At 46.9% G+C, this 25,495-nt stretch overlaps 1 protein-coding gene across 1 annotated transcript in view; it reads right to left on the reverse strand.

Moving 5' to 3' along the window:
* Positions 1–25,495, reverse strand: part of MAP9 (microtubule associated protein 9) — a 169,511-nt gene that overhangs the window by 120,825 nt on the left and 23,191 nt on the right. Inside the window, exons 3-4 of the mRNA XM_086962334.1 lie at positions 10,081–10,186; positions 6,557–6,907 (exon numbers count right to left, since the gene is read on the reverse strand). Coding sequence (XP_086818460.1) covers positions 6,557–6,907; positions 10,081–10,186 — 457 coding nt within the window. The remainder of the gene's footprint in view (positions 1–6,556; positions 6,908–10,080; positions 10,187–25,495) is intronic.

Here is a 25,495-nt window from a genome sequence, read left to right on the forward strand (position 1 = left end):
GAGAGGGGAGGCTCTGAGAGATACAGGAGCCAGCATGACTATGGTGAGAAGTCAGCTGGTGTCTCCAGAGCAGGTTGTTCCTAATGTACTCCACCCTGCCGCGATGGCTGACGGCAGAATGGGCCACTATCCCGTGGCTGAGGTTCCCTTTGAGTGGGAGGGGGTTGCAGGTTCACTTCGAGTTGCCGTAAGCCCTGCCGTGCCAGTCGATTGTCTGTTGGGGAATGACATGGAACATAACACTTGGAGAGAGGTGGAATACCGGACGCATTCTGCGATGCTGGGTACACCTGACTGGGCCTGTGTCAGCACACGGTCTGCGACTGCCCGGAGAGGGAGTTCGCCTGGGTTGGAGCCTGTAACAATGGCCCAACCCGCTGCTAAGAAGGGACAGACCCAGAGACAGAGAAAGCCTGCTCCGGCTTCCACACCCCATGAGACAGATCGGCCACCTGCGGTGGTGGACCAGGAGTCCGTGGAGGGGGAAGTAGACTCTCTGGAGGATTTACCCATCCCTGCAGAGTGGCATGTGGAGGGAGGTCCTACCAGAGAGGAATTCTGTAAGGGGCAGAGGGAGTGCCCCACCCTTGAGGGACTGAGGCGACAGGCTGAAGCCCAAGCAGCAGGTGATGTTACGGGACATTACCATATTTACTGGGAGGATGGACTCCTCTACAGTTAACCCAAGGTACCCTTGCCTGGTTCATCAAGGGCCTTGGTAGTCCCGCAACAGTACAGAGCCTTTCTTTTGGAATTGGCTCATGCCATACCCCTGGCAGGACACTTAGGCCAGGACAAGACCTTTGCACGGCTTGTCCTCCACTTTTACTGGCCTCAGATGAAAGTGGCGTCCAACACTTATTGTAGGACATGTGTAACCTGTCAGGCCAGTGGGAAAACAGGGGTGAAGCTAAAGGCTCCCCTGGAACCACTTCCAGTCGTTAGCACACCCTTTGAGAGGGTGGGCATCGACATTGTAGGGCCTTTGGATCCACCAACAACAGCTGGTCACAGGTTTATCCTGGTACTGGTGGATCATGCCACACGGTACCCAGAGGCAATACCTCTGAGGACAGTCACTGCACCTGTAGTGGCAAGAGCCCTAATGGGAATCTTTACCCGAGTGGGATTTCCCAAGGAAGTTGTGTCCGACAGGGGGACCAACTTCATGTCAGCTTACATGCGGGCAATGTGGAAGGAGTGTGGAGTGACCTACCGGTTCACCACTCCTTATCACCCCCAGTCGAATGGACTGGTTGAGAGGTTTAATAAGACCTTGAAGGGCATGATCAGAAGTCTGCCCGAGAGCCTGCGGAGGAAATGGGATGTCCTCCTACCCTGTTTACTCTTTTCCTACAGGGAAGTGCCCCAGAAGGGAGTGGGCTTCAGCCCCTTTGAGCTTCTGTATGGGCACCCTGTACGCGGTCCTCTCAGCCTGGTGAAGGATGGTTGGGAGAAGTCTCCCAGGAAACCCCCCCAGGATGTGGTGAGCTATATGCTGGCCTTCAGGAGCCAAATGGCAAAGTTGTGGAAGCAAGCTTCTGACAACTTGGAGGCCAGCCAGGCAGTCATGAAGGAGTGGTATGACCACAATGCTCACCAGGTGGACTTGGAGCCTGGACAGAAAGTGTGGGTGATGGAGCCTGGAGAGCTAAGCGCCCTCCAGGATCGCTGGACAGGCCCCTTTGAGGTGTTGGAGAAGAAGGGTAAGGCCACATACCTGGTGGACCTTAAGACCCCTCGACAGCCCCTACGGGTGCTGCATGCCAACCGACTCAAGCCCCACCACGAGAGGCCCGAAGTCATGTTGATGATGGTGACTGACGGGGAAGAGGAAGCGGAAAGCGAACCTCTCCCGGATCTCTTTTCGTCCCAAGAGAAGGATGGGTCAGTGGAGGGAGTGATTCTCTCTCCTACTCTAACTCCTGAGCAACGGGAGGACTGCCGCCAGATCCTGGAGCAGTACTCTTCGTTGTTCTCCCTTGTCCCGGGAAGGACCCACCTGTGTACCCATGATGTGGACACAGGAGACAGCCCACCAGTGAAGTCCAAGACCTACCGGCTGTCTGACAAGGTGAAGGCTAGCATCCATGGAGAAGTTGCCAAGATGCTAGAGCTGGGAGTAATTGAACCTTCCAACAGCCCTTGGTCCAGTCCGGTGGTGCTCGTGCCAAAAGCCGCACCACCAGGCACCACACCTGAACTGAGGTTCTGTGTGGATTACCGAGGACTGAATTCAGTAACCAAGACTGATGCTCATCCGATCCCTAGGGCGGATGAATTGATTGACCGGCTAGGAGCTGCCCAATATCTGAGTACCTTTGACCTCACTTCAGGGTACTGGCAGATCTCCTTGACAGATGGAGCAAGGGAAAGGTCAGCCTTCTCCACGCCTGAGGGACACTACCAGTTCTGTGTGATGCCCTTTGGGCTCAAGAACGCCCCTGCCACATTTCAGCGGCTGGTGAACCAGGTCCTCTCTGGATTGGAGAGTTTCTCTGCTGCTTACTTGGATGAAATTGCTGTCTTCAGTAGCAGTTGGGAGGACCATCTGCAGCCCTTGCAGGCAGTTCTCAAGGCCCTGAGACAAGCTGGATTGACCATCAAAGCCAGCAAATGCCAGATTGGGCAGGGGTCGGTTGTGTACCTTGGACACTTGGTGGGTAGTGGGACTGTGCAGCCCCTGCAGGCGAAGATTGAGGCAATCATGGCCTGGGAACCCCCCAAGACACAGACTGAGGTCCGAGCTTTCCTGGGCCTCACAGGCTACTACCGTCGCTTTGTGAAGGGGTATGGCACTATTGTAGCGCCCCTCACAGAGCTCACCTCCAAGAAACAACCTCGACGGGTAGTTTGGACGGGAGCTTGTCAGCAAGCTTTCGAGAAGTTGAAACAGGCAATGTGTGCGGCACCGGTCCTGAAGGCCCCAGACTTCTCCAAGGAGTTCATTGTCCAAACAGATGCATCAGAACATGGCATTGGGGCAGTGTTATCGCAACTCAATGAAGAGGGCCTGGATCAACCTGTAGTCTTCTTATCCAGGAGACTGCTTCCCCGGGAACAGAAGTGGAGTGCCATTGAGAGGGAAGCTTTTGCGGTGGTGTGGGCTCTGAAGAAGCTGCGGCCATACCTCTTTGGCTCGCACTTCCTGGTTCAGACTGACCACCGACCCCTTCGTTGGCTGATGCAAATGAAGGTGGAAAATCCCAAGTTGTTGAGGTGGTCCATCTCCCTACAGGGAATGGACTTCCGGGTGGAACATCGGCCCGGAGTGGACCACGCCAATGCAGACGGTCTCTCCAGGTATTTCCGCCTTAGTGATGAGGACTCCCAAGGGGTTGGGTAGTTCTCCCCACTTTCAGCTGGGGGGGACGCGTGTTAGACCTGTCTGGCTTTTTGGCGAAGTCCCTCCTAATTATTATTTATTTTGTCCCCTTTTTGCCCCTCATACCCTTGATAATGTTTTTTTGTCTACTGACTTTTTGTAGGTGTTGGCCAGGGGGATAGGTGTTCTTTCTCCCCCTCATAATCTTTTACCTCAGGCCCAGAGGCCTGTTCTGACAGGAAAGTTGGCACCACCTAAAATGGTGGCCACCAACTGCCCCAACTGTCACACACAGAACTTGGCCATAGCCTAACATAGGGCATTCTAGAACCTTCTGGTCCATTCTGGACCACTGAAGGGCAGCCTATATAAGGCGGAATGCGGGGCAGCCATTTTGTCTACCTGTGGAAGTCAGCTGGAGGACAGGTTGTAGCTAAGGGTGGGAAAAGGTTAGACTTAGGGTTGACCTCCTGGACTGGGAAGCTGCCTATTTGGTCCAACCCACTACTCCCCTTTTAGTTACTTGTCTTGGCCCCGCTGTGGGAAGTTACTGGAGACCCTGGGCGCCTAGCTTGCCCCTTTTCTAAATCAGGGAGGGGAAGAATTAAGGAGAAGGAGACTGCAGCCTGCGGAGTGCGGTCCTCTGCCCAGTTGGAGAGACTGGTAAAAAGTGTACCCTTATCCTCAGCCTCGGTCCAGAGACTGGCAATTGGTCTAGACTGTCCCCTACTTCATAATCCCCTGGAGCGTCATCTCTCACCTGCTGTGGTGGAGCGCCACTGAGGAGAGCAGCAGGCACTGGAGGAGCCAGGAGAAAACGGGCTGTTCCGCCCTTCCACCCCCCAATCCAGCGTGGGGAGCGGCGTCGCTGTAGATCTGCAACTGCCAGCCCTGAGGTGAGGAGCGGAGAAGAAGGGCAGTGCAGCGCGACCAGCGCGGTCTCTGTGAAAGAGACACTAGCTCTCCGCGCATGCCCCGTTGAGCCGCCGGGCTCCGTGAGGCGGAGCCGGATCCGAGGAGGCGGAAGGTGAGAGCGAGTAGGAGCGCCTCGCGCATGACCAGAAGATCAGCGCGTCCCCTGTGAGAGCGAGTAGGAGCGCCTCGCGCATGACCAGAAGATCAGCGCGTCCCCTGCCAGAGCGAGGAGGAGCGCCGGGAGTCCCCCGGCGGTAGCTGCACACAAGAGTTTCTCTTCCCCCTGCCCGAGCGCCATACAGTGAGGCGGGCGCGAGCGGGGAGGGAGATCTGAGAAGCCCAAAAGCGGCTGGAGAGCTTGGGGGAAATCCGCCTCGGTAGTTGCTGGTGTCACACTGAGGAGAGCTGAGGGCCCCTCAGGCTAGTATAACTCGCCAGCACGTGGCTCTCTTTTGTCCTAACCACTGTCCCTTCCTCATCCTCTGGTACAGCGAGAATACCACCGCCTGGTATAAACAAGTAAGGAGGAGTGCTAAAAGGGGGAGAGTGACGCTGGCGATTAACTTGAGGATAACTTATTCAATGGTCATTTTTCCACAGTTGTGCAGCCTACAGTGGGGAGGAACTTGAGGAAACCCTCAGTGACTGTGTACTATAAGTATAGTGTACTACATAATAATCCCATTCAACTACTTTTGGGGCTTAATTAGATGCTGATTTAAGTGAGTCTAACCCAATTGTATTCAAATAAGTAGTAGAAAATCTAAATGTTTTCCATGTAAATGAGAGTGTTGCTCTGGTCTGATTTAGGAGTTGATCTTGCCAAATTCTAAAGTAAGCTGAGTACAGTCATTACCTAATTGAGCTATGAAAGAATAAGAATTGTCTGCTAGTAGTCCATGTGAATTGACTATATTATAAATGCCAATTGTTAATATGATCTAGCGTTGAAAAGTATTCCTGCTTTATTCCACACAAACTGAAGTGTAATTTAATTGTGAATTAAAAAAAAAGGCGAACAGAGCAAAGATATTATTTTTATAAAACAGTACGTATTTTCCCACATTTTTGGTGTAGTGTTTTCCTTTTGAGTGCTATTGCGTGGAATTACTTTTGGGTGGTCTGCAACCTTTACACTGTGCCTCTGAATTGTTAGTCTTGCCCTAGGCCAGGCTACCCCAGTTCCAACAAGACCCTATCTGAAACATGAGATGCCCAGGGTGGGGAGCAGGGGCTGTAGGTGAGGCCAGTGGAGAGCAAAAGCACTAGATAAGTGTAGAGGGAAAACAATGTGCGAAGGGAATGGCCCGTGAATTACTTCACTGCAGGCCTCAATTGCGAGTGAGTGGGGAGCGACCTGGGGGCTGTAACTCAGAGGCCCAGGGGCAGCACATCCGAAGGGTGAACAAAGAGCCCAGGAGAGAGCAGGGTCCGCTAGGCTTTTACCCACAGATGATGTGGCTGTTCTCGGACTGCAGAAGCGGCGTCATCTATCCCTCTTGCTCTGAGGAATGAAAGGGCCCCGAAGGTACAATAAATCTTTGTGGGGAAAGACAACAAGCTCTTAGCTGATACCGCTGTGCAATTTCTGTAAGAATCTCAGTGTCTGTTCAACAGCCTGTGAGTCCGGACAAATCTTTTCATCTCCCCTTGCCTACAACAATAAAATATGAATGCGTCCTAGTGTAATGTGACTCGCTCTTCTATAAAGCACTTTGTTTCCTTCAGGTGTCTCATTTTACTATAGTGCTTGGTCCACTTGTCCTTGGGACAAAACAGACAATAAAACGTCTTGCCCTTGCATGAAATCTAGATGTCTCGGGCGTCGGGCGATACGAATTCCCCTCCCCTGGTGTTGCAGAGAATATTCAGAGTTCCCAAAATCTTACAATGTACCCACTCCAGCAGCTAACTCACATATGGAATCCACTTTCACCAGAAATCTACATCTTTCTTGACTGTATCCCCTTTTTGTGTACTCTAAACAAATATCAACAAGCAAATTCTGATATCAAGCTTAATCTACACTGTGCAGTGCACGCATCCCTTAGACCCAATGAATTTTAGAGATACCATAGTAATAAAAGTCATATCTTGACAATTACATGTCCAAATACATTTTTCAGTGAAAAAATGATGTACTGAGATATGATTGCAACGTTTATATGCATGCTTCAATTTGGTTCATTAAAGCTTGCTTTAAGGGTTAAATTATTTAAAATGTTCATAGTTGCATTCTCAGACAACTTGCTCAGTGAAAACAGACACTAAAAGGTGTATGTCGTACGGAAAAAGAACAAAGATAGCGGATCTTACCTGATTTTGAAGATTTAATTTTGTAATCCCTTGGTTTGGGTATAGGCAGAGATTTGGCATCCCCCTCATCTTGAATAACTGATGTATTGTATTTCTGGTGTTCAGAAAAGAATGACGATTTCTGTTCCCCACCTTCAGGCCTGAGATCATGGTTGGAAGGTGGTTTATTTTCATTATTTTTGTGTTCCCACTCATTATCTTCATAGGAATCAATCAAGTTTTTACTTTTTAGAAAGGACATCTTCTGTGGCTCATCTTCATCGTCAGACAATAGAAACTTGTTAGAAATAGTCCTTTTCGTATTATCATTCGTTGATTTCTTAGTGAAATGGTTTTTAAAGACATCTGAAACTGAAATGGTCTGGATATTACCACACATATTATTTGCTAGGCATAATCATTTCTCTACGTAAGCTTGAAGAAACAATGTTACCTTAAGGGTGAATCCATAACTCTGGTGCTTCAATTCATTCCCACCCTAAAGGAATCTAAGCTACATAACTGATTGAAGGAAAATTGCCTTTTGCTATAGTTTACAGAGTTAAGTAAAAATATATCTAAGAGCAAAGAGAAAGAATGGAGTTTGGTTGTTAAAAAGAGAAGCATTGTGAAAACGGTCCAAATTCCAAACATTGTTTATTTACTCAGTCAACAGCAAATATAAGTAACCTAGGTTGAGTGTCAAAACGGTTTAAATGTATTTGTAGAATCAATGTATCAAACTTTAGAGAAAAAATATACATATTTTTTCATGTATGACGATGTAAAGGCAGGTTCTGGTCACAAAGATAGTTGTAAAATATCGATATTTTTTTTTAAAAAATTGCTAATATTACTATTGTCTGTTGTATTTTGTATTTGTAATCTCTAATAAAATAAAGGTAAATATACTTTTCATTCATTTAGTCCTGATTTAGATTTAGAATATGCAACAATGCCTGATCAAAGTGCAATTTTTTAAAATGTATATTTTACCAAGTGTGTGGTCACCTTAAAACAAGCTAGAAGATTAACTGTTAGAAGGCACTATTTGATGGCATTGTATGAAGGTTGAACATTTTGTTATATATGTTAATTGTTATCTTTCGTCAAAGAATTTGGAAACAGAGGCGGGTCTTAAAAAGCAAATGTTATGCCTTTAATTGAGCAATTGTTCCCTATGTCACAAGCTTAGCCTAAACTAAGTATGGTAAAGAAAAAAGACCAACATATTAAGGACATCTGTATTGAAGTTCATATCATTTAATTGGAAAGTGTCTGCAAAGTTAATCAGCATATCTTGAGTGCAAAGCTTTGGTTTATTGCTACTGGAGAGATTCCTAAAGGTTTTGAAAAAGCTGAAGCTCTACACATCATAGATTTAAGTCTACAGTTAGATGTTCATCTTTCTGAGATTCTCAAACACGCCCATTATATCCATGATATATGGAAAACAATATAAGTTGAAATTTCCATACACAGTCTATACCTACTTGATCTACTTGTGATTTAAATGGTGGTGGGCAATCTGCATCATTTGATATGGCAGACTGGTGATTGTGTACTGCAAACATATTTATTTTCTTCATTTCCAACATTATAACAACTCTTCATATGTGCATTTTCTGTAGTTCTATAGATCTCCACTCAACTCCATACAAAACGTTTGTGAATAACGAAAAGCTGACAGAATTCTATGTCATTCATTTTTAAGGGGCAACCCTGACTGACCCCCATCCTCCCCAGGAGCAATCCTAAATCTTCTACTGAGGACAATCAAAAAATCTCCATATGCTCAGGTTTTTCCCTATGATTAGAATTAGGTCTTGCCTCTTCGGAAGGTAAGCTCTTGTAATTGTTGAGCACTCAGTGGTGACAAAACATATCAAAATTCAGGTTCACTCATTCAATTATAATTCTAGATAGCCCAGAATAATCCTGTCCCATAATATGTGGTCGAAATAATTGATTCACAAATTGGTTTAAAATATATTAAAGAAATTGTCCAATATCCTCAAGGTAACCAAACTATAAAGTAATAATAATGAGGATAATTAGAGGAGTGTAGAAGGCAACATGGAGATCTGCAAACTATTAAATAATCAAGATGATACATTTAGAGCAGTGAAAGTAATTTGTCAGATTGCTAAACAGCCTAAATGCTAAGCCAAGTTTCACCTTTTTCGGTTTTAAATTGAAGTTCCATCATTTGAGAAGGAAACCATTTGAGGTTCCATGGTTTGGACTATACTCTTCACATTCGACTCCATATTCTGACTTATTGAATCACCACCGAATTTGCAAATTAAATATAAATGCATCTATTCACAACAAACACAAAGTAGCTGCTTTGGAAAAGATTGTCCTCCTTCCCACTCTCCTCCAATTCAATCCATCACCACTGGGCGGGTCTCACAGCTACTAAATTCACTTCGTAACCACACTCCACATGCCACCCCACACACTGAAAGCCCATCAAAATTACACGTGTTAAACACATTGCCCACTTAAGCACTCCATTCTCTCACAACTTCAGCAACCTTCCAGACAAATGATCTCTCCGGCACTCAAACCGCCCTGTGTCACCCTGCACACAAATTGTGTCATACACCAATAAAAAAAGTCACATTGGAAGAAAAGTGGCACAAAGGCCATTTAATTGAAGACTTTATCACCCTCAAAGCATAATTCACTGCAAACAAACAAATGAGCAACACCAAATCCAGTTTCCTATAACTATCAACTTCTCTGGCTCAGACTACATGAAAATTCCACTGAAATAAACAATTACTTAGCCAACATGATCAACAGCCTTCCCCTTCACAAGATTAAGCCGTCCCACAAATGTTCAAACAGTATTGGTGCTTACCAAGCCCCCTCCAACCCCCCACACACACAAACTGGCCCACTAAAACACACCCTTCGTGCCATTCTCCATGCACCTGTTTATCTGACCTGGGGCTAAAGGAAATTTTACCATATCTGTACAAGACGTTTGTCATTTTCATTACTCAAGCCACCAGCTCTTCACATTTTATTACCAAACTACAGTATTAGTTGCTAGGTTCATAACTCAAATCATCGAAATCATCAGGGCAACAAGCTGACCATCTCTGCTGTAAACAACTAATGAATACATACATGAATTAGTGAAGGACCAAGGGCTGGTGGGTGACGGTGAGGAAGGAAGAAACACACATCATCGTGGATTATCTTTTGCTTTTAAAATCATTTTCCATGGCATTTTAAGGAGGGAGAGGTAGGTCTCTCCTTGGAAACAGACTATATGTGGTGTATCAATACTCGTACAACTCATGTTCCAATAACAGCTGTTATTCGTGCTGACCTTAGATGCTCCCTTGAATACAATATTTGTCTATCCTAGATTCAGTCTGTCACTAGACCGAAATTCTCAGTTGTAACTGAGAGTCTGTTAAAACTAATTTCATTACAATCTTCAAAATCACAGGGTCTCTTTCGTTGATGCAATGAGGATATAAGTAAACAATCAAACCTTTCCAGAACGGTTATATAGCAACTCATACCGTCATCATCGATTTCTTCAAATTCATCAGAGTAATCAGAATCGTCAGACTCTTGTATAGTTGGATGTCTTGATTTCCGGGCACTGACAACTTTTTTCAACTCATCCTGAAAGGAGAAAAGTACATTTAAATTTCTTTCCAAAGACACAAAATAAATTGCAAAGATATACATATATTTTGAGGGATTCTTGGCAACTCTAGGAAAATAAAGGTATTGTTAAGTAGGACTAAATAGTTAGAGAATAAAAAGAAGCTAGTAGCCTTACTAAAATTCTGAATTGTTACAAGGGCATGTGATATTCATAAGTGTGAGATCATAAACTACTAAACAGCATGGGTCTAATCAAGGGAAAGCACTGTTAAAATGTGATTATGAAGCTCATAAAGAACATTTAGGCAGAAGAATAACATAATCCTTTTTTTAAAAAGATAAAGGGCCAGATACGGCTTTGGCGGTGCAATGCCTGGTCCGCCCGCAGCTGCATCGCCAAAGCCGTGGTCAGTAAGCCCATCAGATTAGGAGTTTTCTACCGTCTGGCGGGCTTTGTTTTGACATTCCCACAGCGGTGCCCTGAAATTGGGCACTGCAACGGGAACGCCAAAAACAGTTACTGCACGGCATGGACTCACAAGTCAATGCCGTGCAGTAAATGGGGTGCATGCATACAGAGGGGCACATGTTGTGTTCCCTGCATGCACCCAGGGCTCAGAGGTACAAGTGGGCCCTGCAGGGCTCCCTTTGTTTGTAATATGCTTGGCGGGACTGCAGCGGCCTCGATTAGCATATTTCAGCCTCCTGACTGCAACAATACCGCCAGTGAATGGCGGTTCCCTGGTGGCTGCAACGGGGCAATGGCAGTCCGACCACCATAATCGCAAAATGGCTGTTGGGAGACTGCCACTGCTGCGCCCCACAAATCTGGCAGTCCATTGACCTCCAGATTTGTAATCGAGTCTCAAGTAAACTGTCAGAGTTACTTAGAAATCAGCAGCACAAAAAAGTACTTACATTGAGGCAATTATAATGTCATTTGCATAAGCACCCACAGATGACCTCTGCCAACGAGGGAACACAATCCCTCAATTGAAGCGCAAATCATCAAACCACCTTTGCCATGGGACTACGGAAAAAGCAAAGCTGCAACTATATAACATATATAAAGCGGGGACTGACATAAATCAACTATTTACGAACAATGAAATCTCATGAAAAAAATACACCTGGTCTACCTAGGCAAAATGAATAACATCAGTATGTTACACACACACACACACACACAGACACACAAAACACAGAGTAATCACTGTAAACACACAAGCACAGAGAGGGAGGTATTGAAAACAGAGATTGTCATTATGCGAGTTTCAGGAATTTCCAGATTGTACAAAGAATAAAGTGGGGCACTGAAAGACCGTTGGGCCTGATTCACAAATGGCCTCTGCACTCGTGGCAGAGGCCCTCCTCTCTTGGGGGAGTCTTCACACTCAGGCCGAATCTCCGCAATGTGAATTCTTATCGCAGAGATTCAGCCCAGAGTGCGGAGACTCCCCTACGAGTGCAGAGGCATTTTGTGAATCAGGCGCTATATTGTAACAAAAAATAATGGAGGGAGTGCGAAGGTTGGCACAAACAAGAGTGGTGGCTCACTGCTGAAACTCCTGCAAATCTGGTTTCCTCTTTGCCACATGCCCACAATGTAGGGGGATGGAAAACAATGGTGTTTTGGCTCAGTTGTTTCACAGAAAGTGTATGGTTGTCTCTGTGAACTTTGACGGCAATGCAGGGCTCAGGATCTGATCTTTCATGGGCCACACATACCTGTTGTGATGCAGGCTGCAATTTGATTCGCTCCTCTGGGCTGGAACAGCAGATTCAACATCTCCTGCACCTGAATACACATCATCATAGATGTAGAGGTGTGCATCTCAGAATTTGGATATAGCCAAGGTGAGAAGAAACAGGGCTGATGGAGGAGGTTGGACATACCGGGGGTACTCATTGCCTCACATATACCAGGAAGAAGTATTCAGTCTGGACAGAGATGTCCTCTGAGCCACTTACCAGGCAGGAAGGAGGGACCCAGTACAACCAAGAGTTCAGTGGCAGTGACGTGGGATCATGAATCCTGTCCTTCTTGAGAAATAGAAAGAACAAACCCCACTGCTGCCGGGGAGATCCATGGTCATGGAAATGGGAATGGATGGTAAATAAATAGCCCCCTGATAACTAACTGTCAGTCCACATTAAGTATAAATCTGTAAATAAAAAAATAAAGCATAAGAAACAAATGAACTACTTTTTTACCCCGTCTTACTAGGCCACTGGCTCAATGTAAAGTTTCACAAGTGATAGTCCTAATAATAATTATAATCTATGCGCCATACAGTTTTCTCATAATCCAACATTTTGACAAGTAGGAAGCCTGAGATTGTAATAGATTATTGCTTCTTACCAAGTGTAGGAAAGTAGGATCTGCATTTATGGTTACCCCCACTTTTTGCCTGGTGCTATGCTCTTTCTGACTAGTCTGACTGGGATCTTGCTAATCAGAACCTCAGCCTCTCTGCTTTCCCCCCTAAATTGTTACGGAAAAAACTTAGATACACCCCAGATTGGATACTGGGGTGACCTTAGCAGTCCCCAGGGTATAGGTACGCCAGAGGTCCCCTATAGGCAGAAGCATCTATTATACCACCTATGGGAGACCATTCAAACTATCACTACAGGCCCGCTATTTCAGCCTGTATAAGTTTTGGCTAATCTCACTTATGAAAGATATAGGTTTCTGTTATAATCTGCTGTAGATTCTGGCATTGCATAATCTTATGATGTCATAGAATCCAGAGGTTAGAAAGAAGCGCAGTTGAACTTGGAGCTTGGGACTGGACTGGAGGCTGAAACTGGATCGTGGATGCTGTTGGATTTAACTTGTGAATAAACCATATTCACTATCCAATTCTGTTTGTGTGGATTCATCTTTTAACACTGGCGACGAGGGACCTGGCTTGATTGGGGACAAGCCCACCCAGCATCAATTCCTCTGCATTATTTTCAAGCCTCTACTCATAATGGATATTTGCTTTTCCTCTGGCTGTGTGACGACGCTGACGTGATTACGTCACCACGTAAGGTCACGACGTGACCCTGCGTAGCCGCCATCTTGATCAAGCCGACGGGGACGATCGGATTTACCACAATCTTGTCATGGGAGAACAAGTTCAAATTTAAAAAAATGAAAAAATCAGAAGAGAAACTGAACCTACGCAGTGTGTGAGGAAGACACACACAGACACTGGAATACTCGATTGACTACGGTGACTACCTTTATTGTTTTCTTTTGTTTTTTTTTTCTTTGTGGACTGCAGAACATTACAGTACAAACAAACGAGTATACTTAGGACCACGGTGATTACATTGGTTGTTTTAGTTTGTCTTATTTTCTTCATTCAAGGGTGTAATTATTTGTACTTTTAAGTTTTAGGAATTCCTTTTCATTATGGTCACTTCTACTAGCATTTCACAGCCACCAGCTTTTCTTTCAGAAAAAGGTGACCCCATCCTTCCATGGGAGAGATGGAAAAATCTGTTTGATTCCTATATTGTAGCTATTGGGGGTGAAACATTTTCTGCATTGAGGAAACAGGCTATTTTATTACACAACCTAGGTGTGGAGGGTCGCAATATTTATGACAGCATGGATCTTATTTCAGATGGTAATGCAGAGGGTGAGCCTTGTGACGTTTATGAAATGTCTATGAAGATGTTAGAAAGGTATTTTGGGCCTCGAATAAATGTTGTCCTAGAGAAACACAAGTTCTTTACCAGAATTCAAGGATCTACGAAAATAACCAAGAAAGGTTCAAGAGGATAGCGCAAAGACACAGATAAATGGACATCGAACTCTGATGATTGGAGTTACTCAAGTGAGTCAGAACCGGAACATGCAACCTCTCAGTATGTTTGGAGAGCAAGAGGAAGAGGGAGGGGCAATATGTTTATACATCCTCAATGGCCCCTGCAACCATGGCCATATCCCTCACACCCATTTAATCCTGGACCACCATTTGGAGCACCGACGTACACTCCTTTTTTTGGACAGGTCAGAGGGAGGAGAGGACGTCGGAGCGGCAACAATACAGGACAAGGGACGAATGGAAGACTACAACAACAACAAGTGAGTTGGGACCCTGCCATAGAACAGAGAGAGACGCGGAGCATGACAGCGTCCACAAGCGACCAGAATGTCTTGCGGTAAATCTCAGCTCGAAAACGCTGACTGACTTGGAACAGAGGGTCCTGTTGAAGGGATTAGACTTTGTTCCTACTAAGTTAGGAGATGATTTTATGATCCACAAAGAGTTAGCTGATTTTGTTTTAGGAAAGTTAGATTACAGTTTTTCTTTTCTAATGTTGAAAACGACACTAGTAATTTGACATCTAATACAGGTTTGAGGAACAAATCAACTGTTCTGCCTTCACTACAGCAAGTTCCATCAGAAGTTAATACCTTTGATAAAGCAGTGCTTGAGGAATACGAGTCGAGTGTGCAACCTCCCAAGGATACATTCTGCAATATTTCAAATGCAGAACAGAAATGTATAGAAGTCTTGCGCAATGAAAAGGATATTACGATTAAGCCTGCAGATAAAGGCGGAGCTACCGTCATTATGGATACTGCTGATTACCGTAGTGAATGCTTAAGACAATTGAACGACCCTATGTTTTATACACGTATCGTGCGGGATCCCACACCAAGGTTACAAATGAAGATCGGGTCCTTGGTTGAGGAGGGTAAATTGTCAAACTGGATCACTAAAAGTGAAGCAGAGTTCCTTGTCCAGAAACATCCTAAAATGCCAGCATTTTATAACCTCCCCAAAATACAAAAAGTACAAAGACCACCACCGGGGAGGCCAATAGTGTCTGGTATTGGTTCAGTTCTTGAGCCATTATCGAGATGTGTGGATCATTTCCTTCGACCGATTGTAGCTGAAATGCCGTCATACTGCAAGTATGACGGCAAAAGTGTTCTTTCTCTCCTTGACACAGTACCCTTTGATCCTACAACAGATATGATGGTGACATACGATGTAGAAGCGCTGTATACGAACATTCCGCAGGATGACACCTTGGCGATTATAGAACAGTTACTTGAGAGCCACCCCCGCGATGAGCAGACTCCTAATACTTTTGTAATGCAGTACGCTACCTTGGCACTTAAAGAAAACATTTTCACCTATGAGGGAGACATGTATGGGTTACAACCGGTACATCGATGGGAAGTACATGTGCTGCCAGTATGGCCAATCTATACATGTACGGGTTTGAGACTAAGGTCATTTTCGATTCTAGCAATCCCTTTGTACAACGCCTTAAATTGTGGAGCCGATATATTGATGACATCCTGGTCATCTGGGAAGGTGACCAGGGGTCTCTAGATCTGTTTTCTCAATGGCTGAACTGCCAGGATCCCAATTTGAGATTTATTGGCGAATCCAGCATTTATATCCCAAAGAAGGCAAGATTCATACTAAATTATATTAGACACCCATGGCCAGGAACTCATTATTGAGTTACTACAGTTTTCACCCTCGAGCCTTGTTGAATAATCTACCAATAGGACAGTTTTGAAGGCTACGTAGAAACTGTAGTGAAATGGCCAGGTATAAGATACATGCGAGAAATCTGAGTGAAGAATTACTGGTTAGGAATTATCCAACCAAATTGGTACGTGGAGCAGAGAAGAGAGCTCGAAATAACCATAGGGAGGCCCTGTTAGAAACTTATGAAAAACCAAACAACAACAGGATTTTTTGTGTTACAACCTTTAGCAACTTGACAGATAATGTCAAAAGGAGGATGATTTCACGTGGGTTGTCATAGATAAACTAAGATATGACAGTAACATGGGACCTTTAGATAAAGTCCTTTTTCACAGGGAGCAAAGATGGGTTTTTCGATTGAAGAGCCATATTTTAGGTTTAAATGAAGAAATTCCATGGAATGCATTATAGCCAGGTTGTACTTATAACCATGCATAGAGGAAAGTTTCATTGTCCACTAACAACATTACTAGTAAATTCCTATATGGCTGGCGTGCATCTTAGTTCTAAACTGCTACATTGAGACTTGGATGGAGCGGTAACTCCTACATATTGATAGCCACCTGATCTTTAATGTGTGACACTGTCCTGGGAATGCCACACAATAATGAGGATGTAGTAATTAACCCAGTGCCATATGGTGCACTGAGTAGTTTACGTCTACGTTTGCATTTTTTAGTGCATATTAGATTAATAGTTGAGAACAGGTGGTCACTTTCAGACCTCTCTTGATTACCTTTCGCGTTGCGCACATTTTATAATTTTTTATGTGATGACATACGTGTAGAGGTGGGGGTCGTTAGTGCAGACTACATGTCCCAGAAGCCAGCGTCCTGGTCACAATGTTAGCGGACAGCTGTAGGTTTGGTGAGCCGTCACAATGTGTTTCTTATTGTAAAGCGCATTATGAATAGCGCTGTGATAATCGTAGGCTGTACACTATTGGTCGTCCCCTCTGACCAAGCCTAACGCGTCCATGAAGCTCAAGTGGTTAGATTCATTTCCGGGGCATGAGACGCGAGTTCCTCGTTAAGTTGCAGGCTACAGGCGAAGGTGAGTTTCGCTTCGGCCTTTGTCCTGCGAGGAAACAGTGACGGTATTTCAGATGAGCTGCACCCTTTATTATAGCTGTAAGGACGGCAGCGGGCGACAGGTCTTGCAGGAATGGTATTTCGTACGCCTGCTGATTTCGGATCCAGTCCGTTCTCGTGCATAATAATGTGGTGAGAATGTATGATCAATATCTGCTCGAATACCCAAAGGAGTAAGAGCAGTAAAGAACAAGATGGTACACAGATTGAACAAGATTGTACACAGATTAGGGCATTGATTAAAGGACAAATAGTAAATGTAACCAATCATGCTGTGCTTAATAAATCTAGGAGTATTAGGTGATATGCAAGACATGAGAGTATGGATACAGATCCAATTCAGTGACTGGTTGTCTTGCCCAAACCCTATTAGATATTTGCATATGAAATTTGTATATGATTACAAATTTATTTCAGGTGTTTGTAAATTTTAAATTTTAATCCTCCCTGTAGGTACCCGCACTTAGACAAAGGACCTATGTAAGGTATAGGCAGGATTTTTTCTGTTTATAGGTGAGATATTTGGTTCTCCTAGTGCTTTTTTCACAATGGTGGTGTGTGGGTACTTGACATGAACACTTGGGGAACACTCAGTGTTGATATGTGTGTATATAACTATTATTGTATTAATGAAGGTATGCTTTTGTTGTTACAGAGACTAGACCAGATGGAAGCTGGTCCATATAGAGTCTACATGAGTATGTTTTTTGTTTATCACTAAGTATAGCAGAGTGACATGACAGTGGTCCTGATGAATGCCGCAAATTATATATCTGGTAGAAACATGTTGACTTAGTCGGATAGGGTACATCTATATCCCTATCGTTACACTGGTTTTTATTTCATCCATTAGGGATACTGATTAAAGATAATTTTCCCTAGATGAGATGATTTTAATTCACTTTATGTTATAATTTTGCACTCTGCCCCTCACTCACATATAACATTGGAGAAGGAAACACCTCACGCTCCTCTCCTGAGGTAGAGTTGTAGCCCACGCAGTGAACCTTGCGGTCACTGTGTGCAAGAAGGAACCCAATGATGAAGGATGTCACCCACGTGGTGAGTGAGGGTTCTCGTCTTTAAAAAGCAAATGCCCAATTTCCTTCAATAAACAATATTTTACACACACATAGTTCTATACCATTCGGTTATCTTTTGTGAGAATATATACTTCACATTGCAAGCCCAGCCGACTGGATCCTCAACGTCGACGCATCAGGACCTCGCACCACAGCCTCGCTGCATCTCAGAACCAATGCATTGCCTCGGCTGTGCGGCGCATCTTTGACGCAGATCCACGTAATGTTCCCAACCAGGTGTTAAGGTACTTTTGTCCAGCAGGCCTAACTAAGACCATGTTGCCGGCCCACGCTCTCTCATAGGTGGCCTGCCGATGTGATTTTGTCCCGGTCCGGCACGACCAGATATCCCCAATATATTTTTTTTTAATTCTTTTTATTAACAAAAGAAATCAACATTACAATTCACAAACATTGACCAGGGTGTATTGGGTGACTACTGTTACATATTTATGGGTGCAGCTCCCAACAATAACAGCGAGAGATTAAGAAGAAGGAAACGGGCCTAGGCGTCCTCCCGGTTCATGTCTGTAGGTTCAAGTCCGGTGGCTCACAAATATCACCACGATAGGCATTCCAGGTTCCCAGATCTTGACCCATTTGCGGGGTTGCCCCCTGGATACATACACTACTTCTCACGAAACATACACCAGTCAAGATCTTCCATCCATTTCCTTACCCGAGGTGCCAGAGTGGCACCCCAGAGTTGTGCTATATTTCGTTTAGCAATCACACACGCGAGAGCCACCCAGACCGTGCCATGACTCGGCAGGTCCGTAGGCTCCCACACATTCAACAAGCATCTCCTGGCCTCCAGCTCGACACTCACTCCCCATACTTCACTCATTTTTGAGTGTATCTTGGTCCAGAAGTCACAAACCCTCTCACTCCCACAATATGTGCAGGAACGTTCCAGGCAGCCCACACCCTCTTCGACAGTCAGCAGGCACAGCCAAGCCCATCTTCTGCAATCCCGGACCCGTGACATAGGAGCGATGCAGGATCCTAAGTTGGACCAGACGGAGCCTCATAGGGACCACTACTTCCTTAGGGGATGCCACCGCCTCCCTCCAATACTCGTCATCAAGAACAAAGCCATCAGCAACCCACTGTCTACGTAGCAACACCAAGGGGGCCTTGGTATGGTTGATCAGCTTGCTATACGTTAAGGAAATCACCCTAGTGGGTACTAGACCATCGAGCAAATGATCCTCCAGTGGAGAGGCCACTGGAGGTGTCTCCCCTCTGGGGACATCGGAGCTCAAAGCGCGCCTGATCTGAAGGTACCTAAACCGTTCTGTCTCATAAAGCTGATACTTAGCCTGCAATTCCTCAAATGTCAGCACCCTGTTCTTACCCCATATATCTCGGACCTGCGTTACACCGATTAGGTCCCAACGGTCAAACCCCTTGGTTTTCCAGAGCATTCCCAACTTCTCAGAACTCCACAGGGGAGTAGCCAATGTCAAGCGACCAGCCCATTTGAGGTCTCTGTTGGCCTCATGCCATATTCTTGTAGAGATCGAGGGAGGCCCCACCAACGGGAACCGACCACGCTTCGCATACAGAACACGGGTGTACTCACGCCCGGCACTTGACCGCAGTCCATCGCATATCCGGGGTCCACCGGCGAGCCGTATATAGCATGGTTTATGGGTGCCACCTGAGACGCCCAATAGTATTTCCGAATGTTGGGCAAACCAATTCCTCCGTCGTACCATGGCAGCATCAATTTCGACAGAGCAATTTGCGGCCTCCCCTCCCACAGAAGGCCTCGCTGTAAAGACTCAATCTCGCTGAAGTACGACTGCAGCACTGGGTCGAAGGAGTTGTGAAGTGCATATAGTAATCGCGGGAGAGCCATCATTTTGAAAAGGACGGCCCGGCTGAGGAGGGAGAGTGGGAGCGTCTTCCACCGCGCAACATCTGACCGGAGTCTAGCTAAGGGGGGCAACAGATTCAACTGGAAGCGCACCTTGGGATCACCGGAAATCTGGATCCCGAGATAGCGAAAGCTAACCGACTCCAGTCTCACAGGGCAATTCTCAGGTACTCTAGGGGGGTCTCCGCTCAACACAAAAAGGACGGACTTCGCCCAATTAATCGCAAATCCCGAATACCTGCAGAAGATGGCCAGAACATCCATGAAAACAATAAGGGTTCTGTGTGGGGAGGTCAAGTATAGTAAAATATCATCAGCGTAAAGCGAAATCTTGTCCTTCCAGTCCGCAGCCCAACGCAGCCCTCTGATCGAGCGGTCCCAACACACCCAGGCCGCTAGCAGTTCCAAAGCCAAAGCAAATAAAAGAGGTGAGAGGGGGCATCCCTGTTGTGTTCACCGTCCGAGAGAAAAGTCACGCGACCTATGGTTGTTCACGACCATGCGAGACATGGGGGCCGAATATAAAAGACGGACCCAGCCAAGAAATACAGGGCCAAACCACAGCTTCGTCAAAACCGCAAAAAGGTAGGGCCACTCTACCCGATCAAAAGCCATGGTAGCGTCAAGAGACACCAAAACTGCTGGTTCATGGATGTGAGAAGCTCCCGCCACCACACAATGCAACTGACGGAGATTAAGTGCGGTGTTACGTCGGGCATAAAACCGGACTGATCTGGATGGATCAAGGTCGAGATAACTTTCACCAAACGGGTGGCCAGCAGTTTGGCCAAGATCTTGGGATCCGCGTTCAACAAAGAAATAGGGCGGTATGAAGAGCAGTCCAGTCTGGGCTTACCCTCCTTATAAATTACTACAATGTTGGCAACTCGTTGGTCATAGGGCAGCATCCTCCGATCCCGGCTTTCCATGTACATATCCTTCCGATACGGGGCCAATCGGTCTGCATGTGGCTTAAACAACTCGATGGGAAGGCCGTTGGGGCCTGAAGCCCTACCAGAGGGAACCACCCTTATAGCCATAGCCACCTGGACGTTGGTGAGGCATTGGCATGTCCGCGTTGTCGACCTCAGTGAATGTTTCAGCCGCGGTGTACACCTCCTCATAATATTGCGCAAATTCCTGAACTATCGACTGAGGATCCGACGTAACCTCGGGACCCACGTTCAGTTCCGGCACCAAACGAGACCCCCAGTCACCCTTTTCCAACCAGGCGATCAACTTCCCAGCCTTATCACCATGCTCATAGATCCTACTCTGTGTTGAGGCGTGCTGCGCCTTCGCACCGTCATGTGTCATTGACTTGTATTCATCCCGGAGCAGCCCGAGGAGATGGCTCGCCATCCTAGGATGCTTGATTCCGGTCCAGTAAAGACATGGCTTGGCAGTTCGGGCTGGACTGTCCCCTTGAGGCACAGGGTAAAGGCTGATTTGCATATGGCCATGTCTGAACTGGGGTGGTGTGGAGTGCAAACAAACGATGGATTTAGGCCCATATCTCTGTACTGGGGTGAATGTATGACATTGTTCTGCATTCTGTCCATCAACTGTTGTTTTTGCATTTGTCACCCCGAGTGGGATGGGTATGCTCAGACGTGACTCCCATGCTCTCCACACCACTGGAGTCAAGCTATCCTGACTGAAGACGGATGATAGCCAGAAACCGGTCCTAGGATGCTTGATTCCGGTCCAGTAAAGACATGGCTTGGCAGTTCGGGCTGGACTGTCCCCTTGAGGCACAGGGTCAAGGCTGATTTGCATATGGCCAAGTCTGAACTGGGGTGGAGTGGAGTGCAAAAAACGATGGATTTAGGCCCAGATCTCTGTACTGGGGTGAATGTATGACATTGTTCTGCATTCTGTCCATCAACTGTTGTTTTTGCATTTGTCACCCCGAGTGGGATGGGTATGCTCAGACGTGAGTCCCATGCTCTCCACACCACTGGAGTCAAGCTATCCTGGCTGAAGACGGCTCATAGCCAGAAACCGGTCCTAGGATGCTTGATTCCGGTCCAGTAAAGACATGGCTTGGCAGTTCGGGCTGGACTGTCCCCTTGAGGCACAGGGTCAAGGCTGATTTGCATATGGCCATGTCTGAACTGGGGTGGTGTGGAGTGCAAAAAAACGATGGATTTAGGCCCAGATCTCTGTACTGGGGTGAATGGATGACACTGTTCTGTATTCTGTCCATCAACTGTTGTTTTTGCATTCGCCCCCGGGTCACTCCCGGAGGAAGCTGCGATTTCCAAGGCCACAAGCTCCGCCTCCACTCTATCCAATTCCTCCCTCCTCTTCTTCTTCTGCCCGGAGACAAGGGAGAGGGCCTCCCCCTTGATACAGTCTTGTACGCTTCCCAGAGGGAACACCTCGATGTGACCGAACCTTCGTTTTCGCAGAAAAAATTATCTGTGACCCGCATAAGTTCCTTTTTTACCACAGGGTCCTTCAGACGCCACACACTTATGGGAGCTATTCTACCAACATCGCCCTGCTCCAAACACAGCCAAATCCAGATCGGCGAGTGGTCAGAAACCCCCCCTCGCCAGGTGGGCCACTTCTCTAACTAAGGTCGACTGGGCCGCCAGCAAAAGCACATGGTCAATTCTGGAGAGGGAATGGTGCGCTGCAGAGGCATGTGTATACTCAGTGGCACTCGGATGTCTGAGACGCCAAGCATCTAACAACCCTGACGTAGAAATAAAGTCGGGTAGCCACCTACGAGTGGGCAACAACACACGTGAGGGGCGCCTATCTAATTCGCCATCCATGACTGCATTAAAGTCCCCGCCCAGCACCATAATGCCGACGGGCAGTGTGAGAAACATCCGACCTAAGTCACCAAACGTATCAGCCTGCAACGCCGGGGGGACATAAATAGACACAAACGTAATCGGCCTACCCTCCCAGAGACCCGATATGCCTATACAGCGACTACGATTATCAGACCAGGTCGATCGGATCGTAAAGGGAAAGGAGTTCTTCACTAAGATCCCTGTGAGAAGTTGGCCTGGTATATAATGCTCACTAATTCTAGTGATCACTTTGTACCATGCCAAGCAACCCTTATGATGATGGTTGTAATTCAACCTTGTAGACCAGTTATCCTAGTGGTAACGTGGACAAAGCAGTCTTAGGCTAAACTCTGAAAGGCATGTGAAGCCAGCTGTTATACCATACACAACCCCCTTGAATACCAAATGAAAGGGACACCACACAGATATATATTGAAAATATATATTGATTTATTAACTATTAAAATCCCCTGGACTCTTTATGAGCACAGAAGCACAAGCGTTAAATCACAAGACAGTTTAAAATACACAAAAGTTGCACAATATGGATGAGCCCTAGGGGCCACCTAAACCATATACTAAGAAAGTGGTATAAGAGGTACCAGGAGGAAAGTGAAGAGGCCTAGGGCCTTGGGAATCGCTGGAGCTATTCGAGACTGGAGTTAACTAAGTCGGGAGAGGCCCACGGGACTCGTGTGCAGTGTTCAAAGTGCACGCACTTTCCAATACAAAGTCTATGGTGCGTAAAAAGTACAAAGTTAGAAAGTTAGGAACCTTCCGAGTGACCTACGGAGCTGAAACTTAAAACACAGGCCCTTGGGATGTGTACCAGTGCAGGAGCACCGGCGGAGCTGAGTTACCTCACCCACAGGAAGCGGGTGCACAGGGTCGAAGTTGTGTCGGGTTTCGTCACGCTGGTCGATGGTGCTTGGAGCTGAAGATGCTGCAGGCGGCTCGATGAGAAGGGTTCCGGTGGATCCAAGGGTGGATCTGAAGATGTGAAGACCTGAAAGCAGAGGGGACAGTGTTCAAAGTCACTAGCCAGTGACTACCGTGGAACCAGATTGGAACCAGGCGATGTCGGGTGCAAACAGGCGTTGTCGGGTAGCTTCTTTCTGCAGCCACGTGGATACCCGGGGTCGAGGACGTCCAGGAGTTGGTCACAAGCTGTCCCACGTAGGCTTCTCGCTGTTGGCGGTGTCGGCGACCTGATCGGAACAAACAGGCCTTGGCAAATGCAAGCCACGCAGAAGTTGAAAGATGCTGTTCACTCGGACCAGCAAGGTCAGAGCGGGTGCTCCTTTTCACAGGAGCTTGGGTAGGTCTGGAGCAACCAGACCTGCTGTTTAAATCTTCGGGTTCGTCGCCAAGATGGCCGCTGACCACGTGGCTAGTGGCCGGGATGGCGCGTCGAGTGGCACAATGCAAAAGGGCCCCACGCAGATCGTGGAGATGCTGGAGGGCTGATCTTCGGTGCAAGGGCTGCTCGGTGGTGGGGGTTCTCAATCCCCAAAGCACAATGTCGAGGATGCCTCAGAAGCTGCGCAGTCAGCTTTTCGGGTGTCTTTCAAGAGGTCCGGTCCCACGTCACTCGGTGCCTCCACGGGTCCCTTCTTTGCAGGGACTGTGGATCGGGCTCTGAGAGGTCTGGGAATCTGGTTCTTGTCGGGCTCTGGGCTCGGGCTCCGGCGGGAGGCGGCGGCAAAGCAGACGTCGAGTTGCTGGTTGGTACCTGTGTTCACAGGGTGGTCACTCCTTGGCCACAAGGGAGATTCTCTTCAGTCTTCTGTGCAGCAGAATGTCGATGTCCAGTCTTCTTCTTAGTTTAAAGCTGATTTCGGGATGATCTGCTGTGCAATGGCACTGCTCCCCCTCTTATTCCCAATCTAGGGGGTGGATCACCTACTAGGTCCCTCCTCTGGGAGGAACCAGGAAGGGGGGCGGTTACACCCCCTTTCCTTTGTCCAGCTCCGCGCCAGGACTGGGGCTGGAAGGCCCCAGAACCGGTTTGGGCTGGCCTATGCACGGGGACACCTTGTGTGCCCCGGGCATGTCTGATTCTATTCAGCCCTGTCCTACCCAATACACAAAATCCTGTCTGGGGTGGTGCTCGCACCTCCCAAGGCAGGAAACCCTTTGTCCAGGCCACCATCTGCCGAGTTTCGGTCAGCAGCAGGAGGCCAGACTTGTGTCTGTGGTGGCAGCGTCCATTTTGTGAAGCTGAGGCTCTGTTTAACTTTAACCGGGGTTAAGGCTACACACATGTCGTGTCCCTCTAGAAGGGTGGAATGCTATCCCCGTCGCCAGAATTGGCGAGGGGATAGTATTCCAATTCGTATGACACCTTACTCGACATGTTTTGATAAAGCCAAACCAAAGATAGCATTTAACCGCGAGGATTATAATGCACTTAAGAGTATATGGTATGGCAATATCCCGGAACAGTTTAGGGAGTGGTTCCCGACAGCTGCAGACAGGCTCAGCTCATGCCAGAGCACCATCTCACATATTTCCAAGCACTCTGCCTCCAGGATTGATGAGGCCTTCCATAGGAGTGGCTGATAGGAACATATGTGTCCAGTTTAGGGTTAGGCACAGACATACTGTACCTAAGTAAGAGGTGATTACACCAACTTACCCCAGCTGAGTGATCAGCCAGTTGTGTCAAATATGGAGGCCAGGCCAGGGGTGGCACAATACATGCTGCAGCCCCTGGCAGGCCTTGGCTACACCTATGCCCTGGGTACCTATGGTACACTGTTACAGGGGCCTATAAGGTGAACCAATTCCAATTGTGTTATGCACCTAAGGTACATGGAGTCCATTTTAAGGAGAGAGCAATCAGCCTGGGGCCCTGAATAGCAGGATCCCAGGCCAACTAAGTCAAAAACCAGCTAAACACCAGGCAAAAAGTTTGGGGGTAACCATAGTCAGATATCCACCTTC

Source organism: Lissotriton vulgaris, chromosome 3_1 (genome assembly GCF_964263255.1).
Source record: "Lissotriton vulgaris chromosome 3_1, aLisVul1.2, whole genome shotgun sequence".
Taxonomy (NCBI): domain Eukaryota; kingdom Metazoa; phylum Chordata; class Amphibia; order Caudata; family Salamandridae; genus Lissotriton; species Lissotriton vulgaris.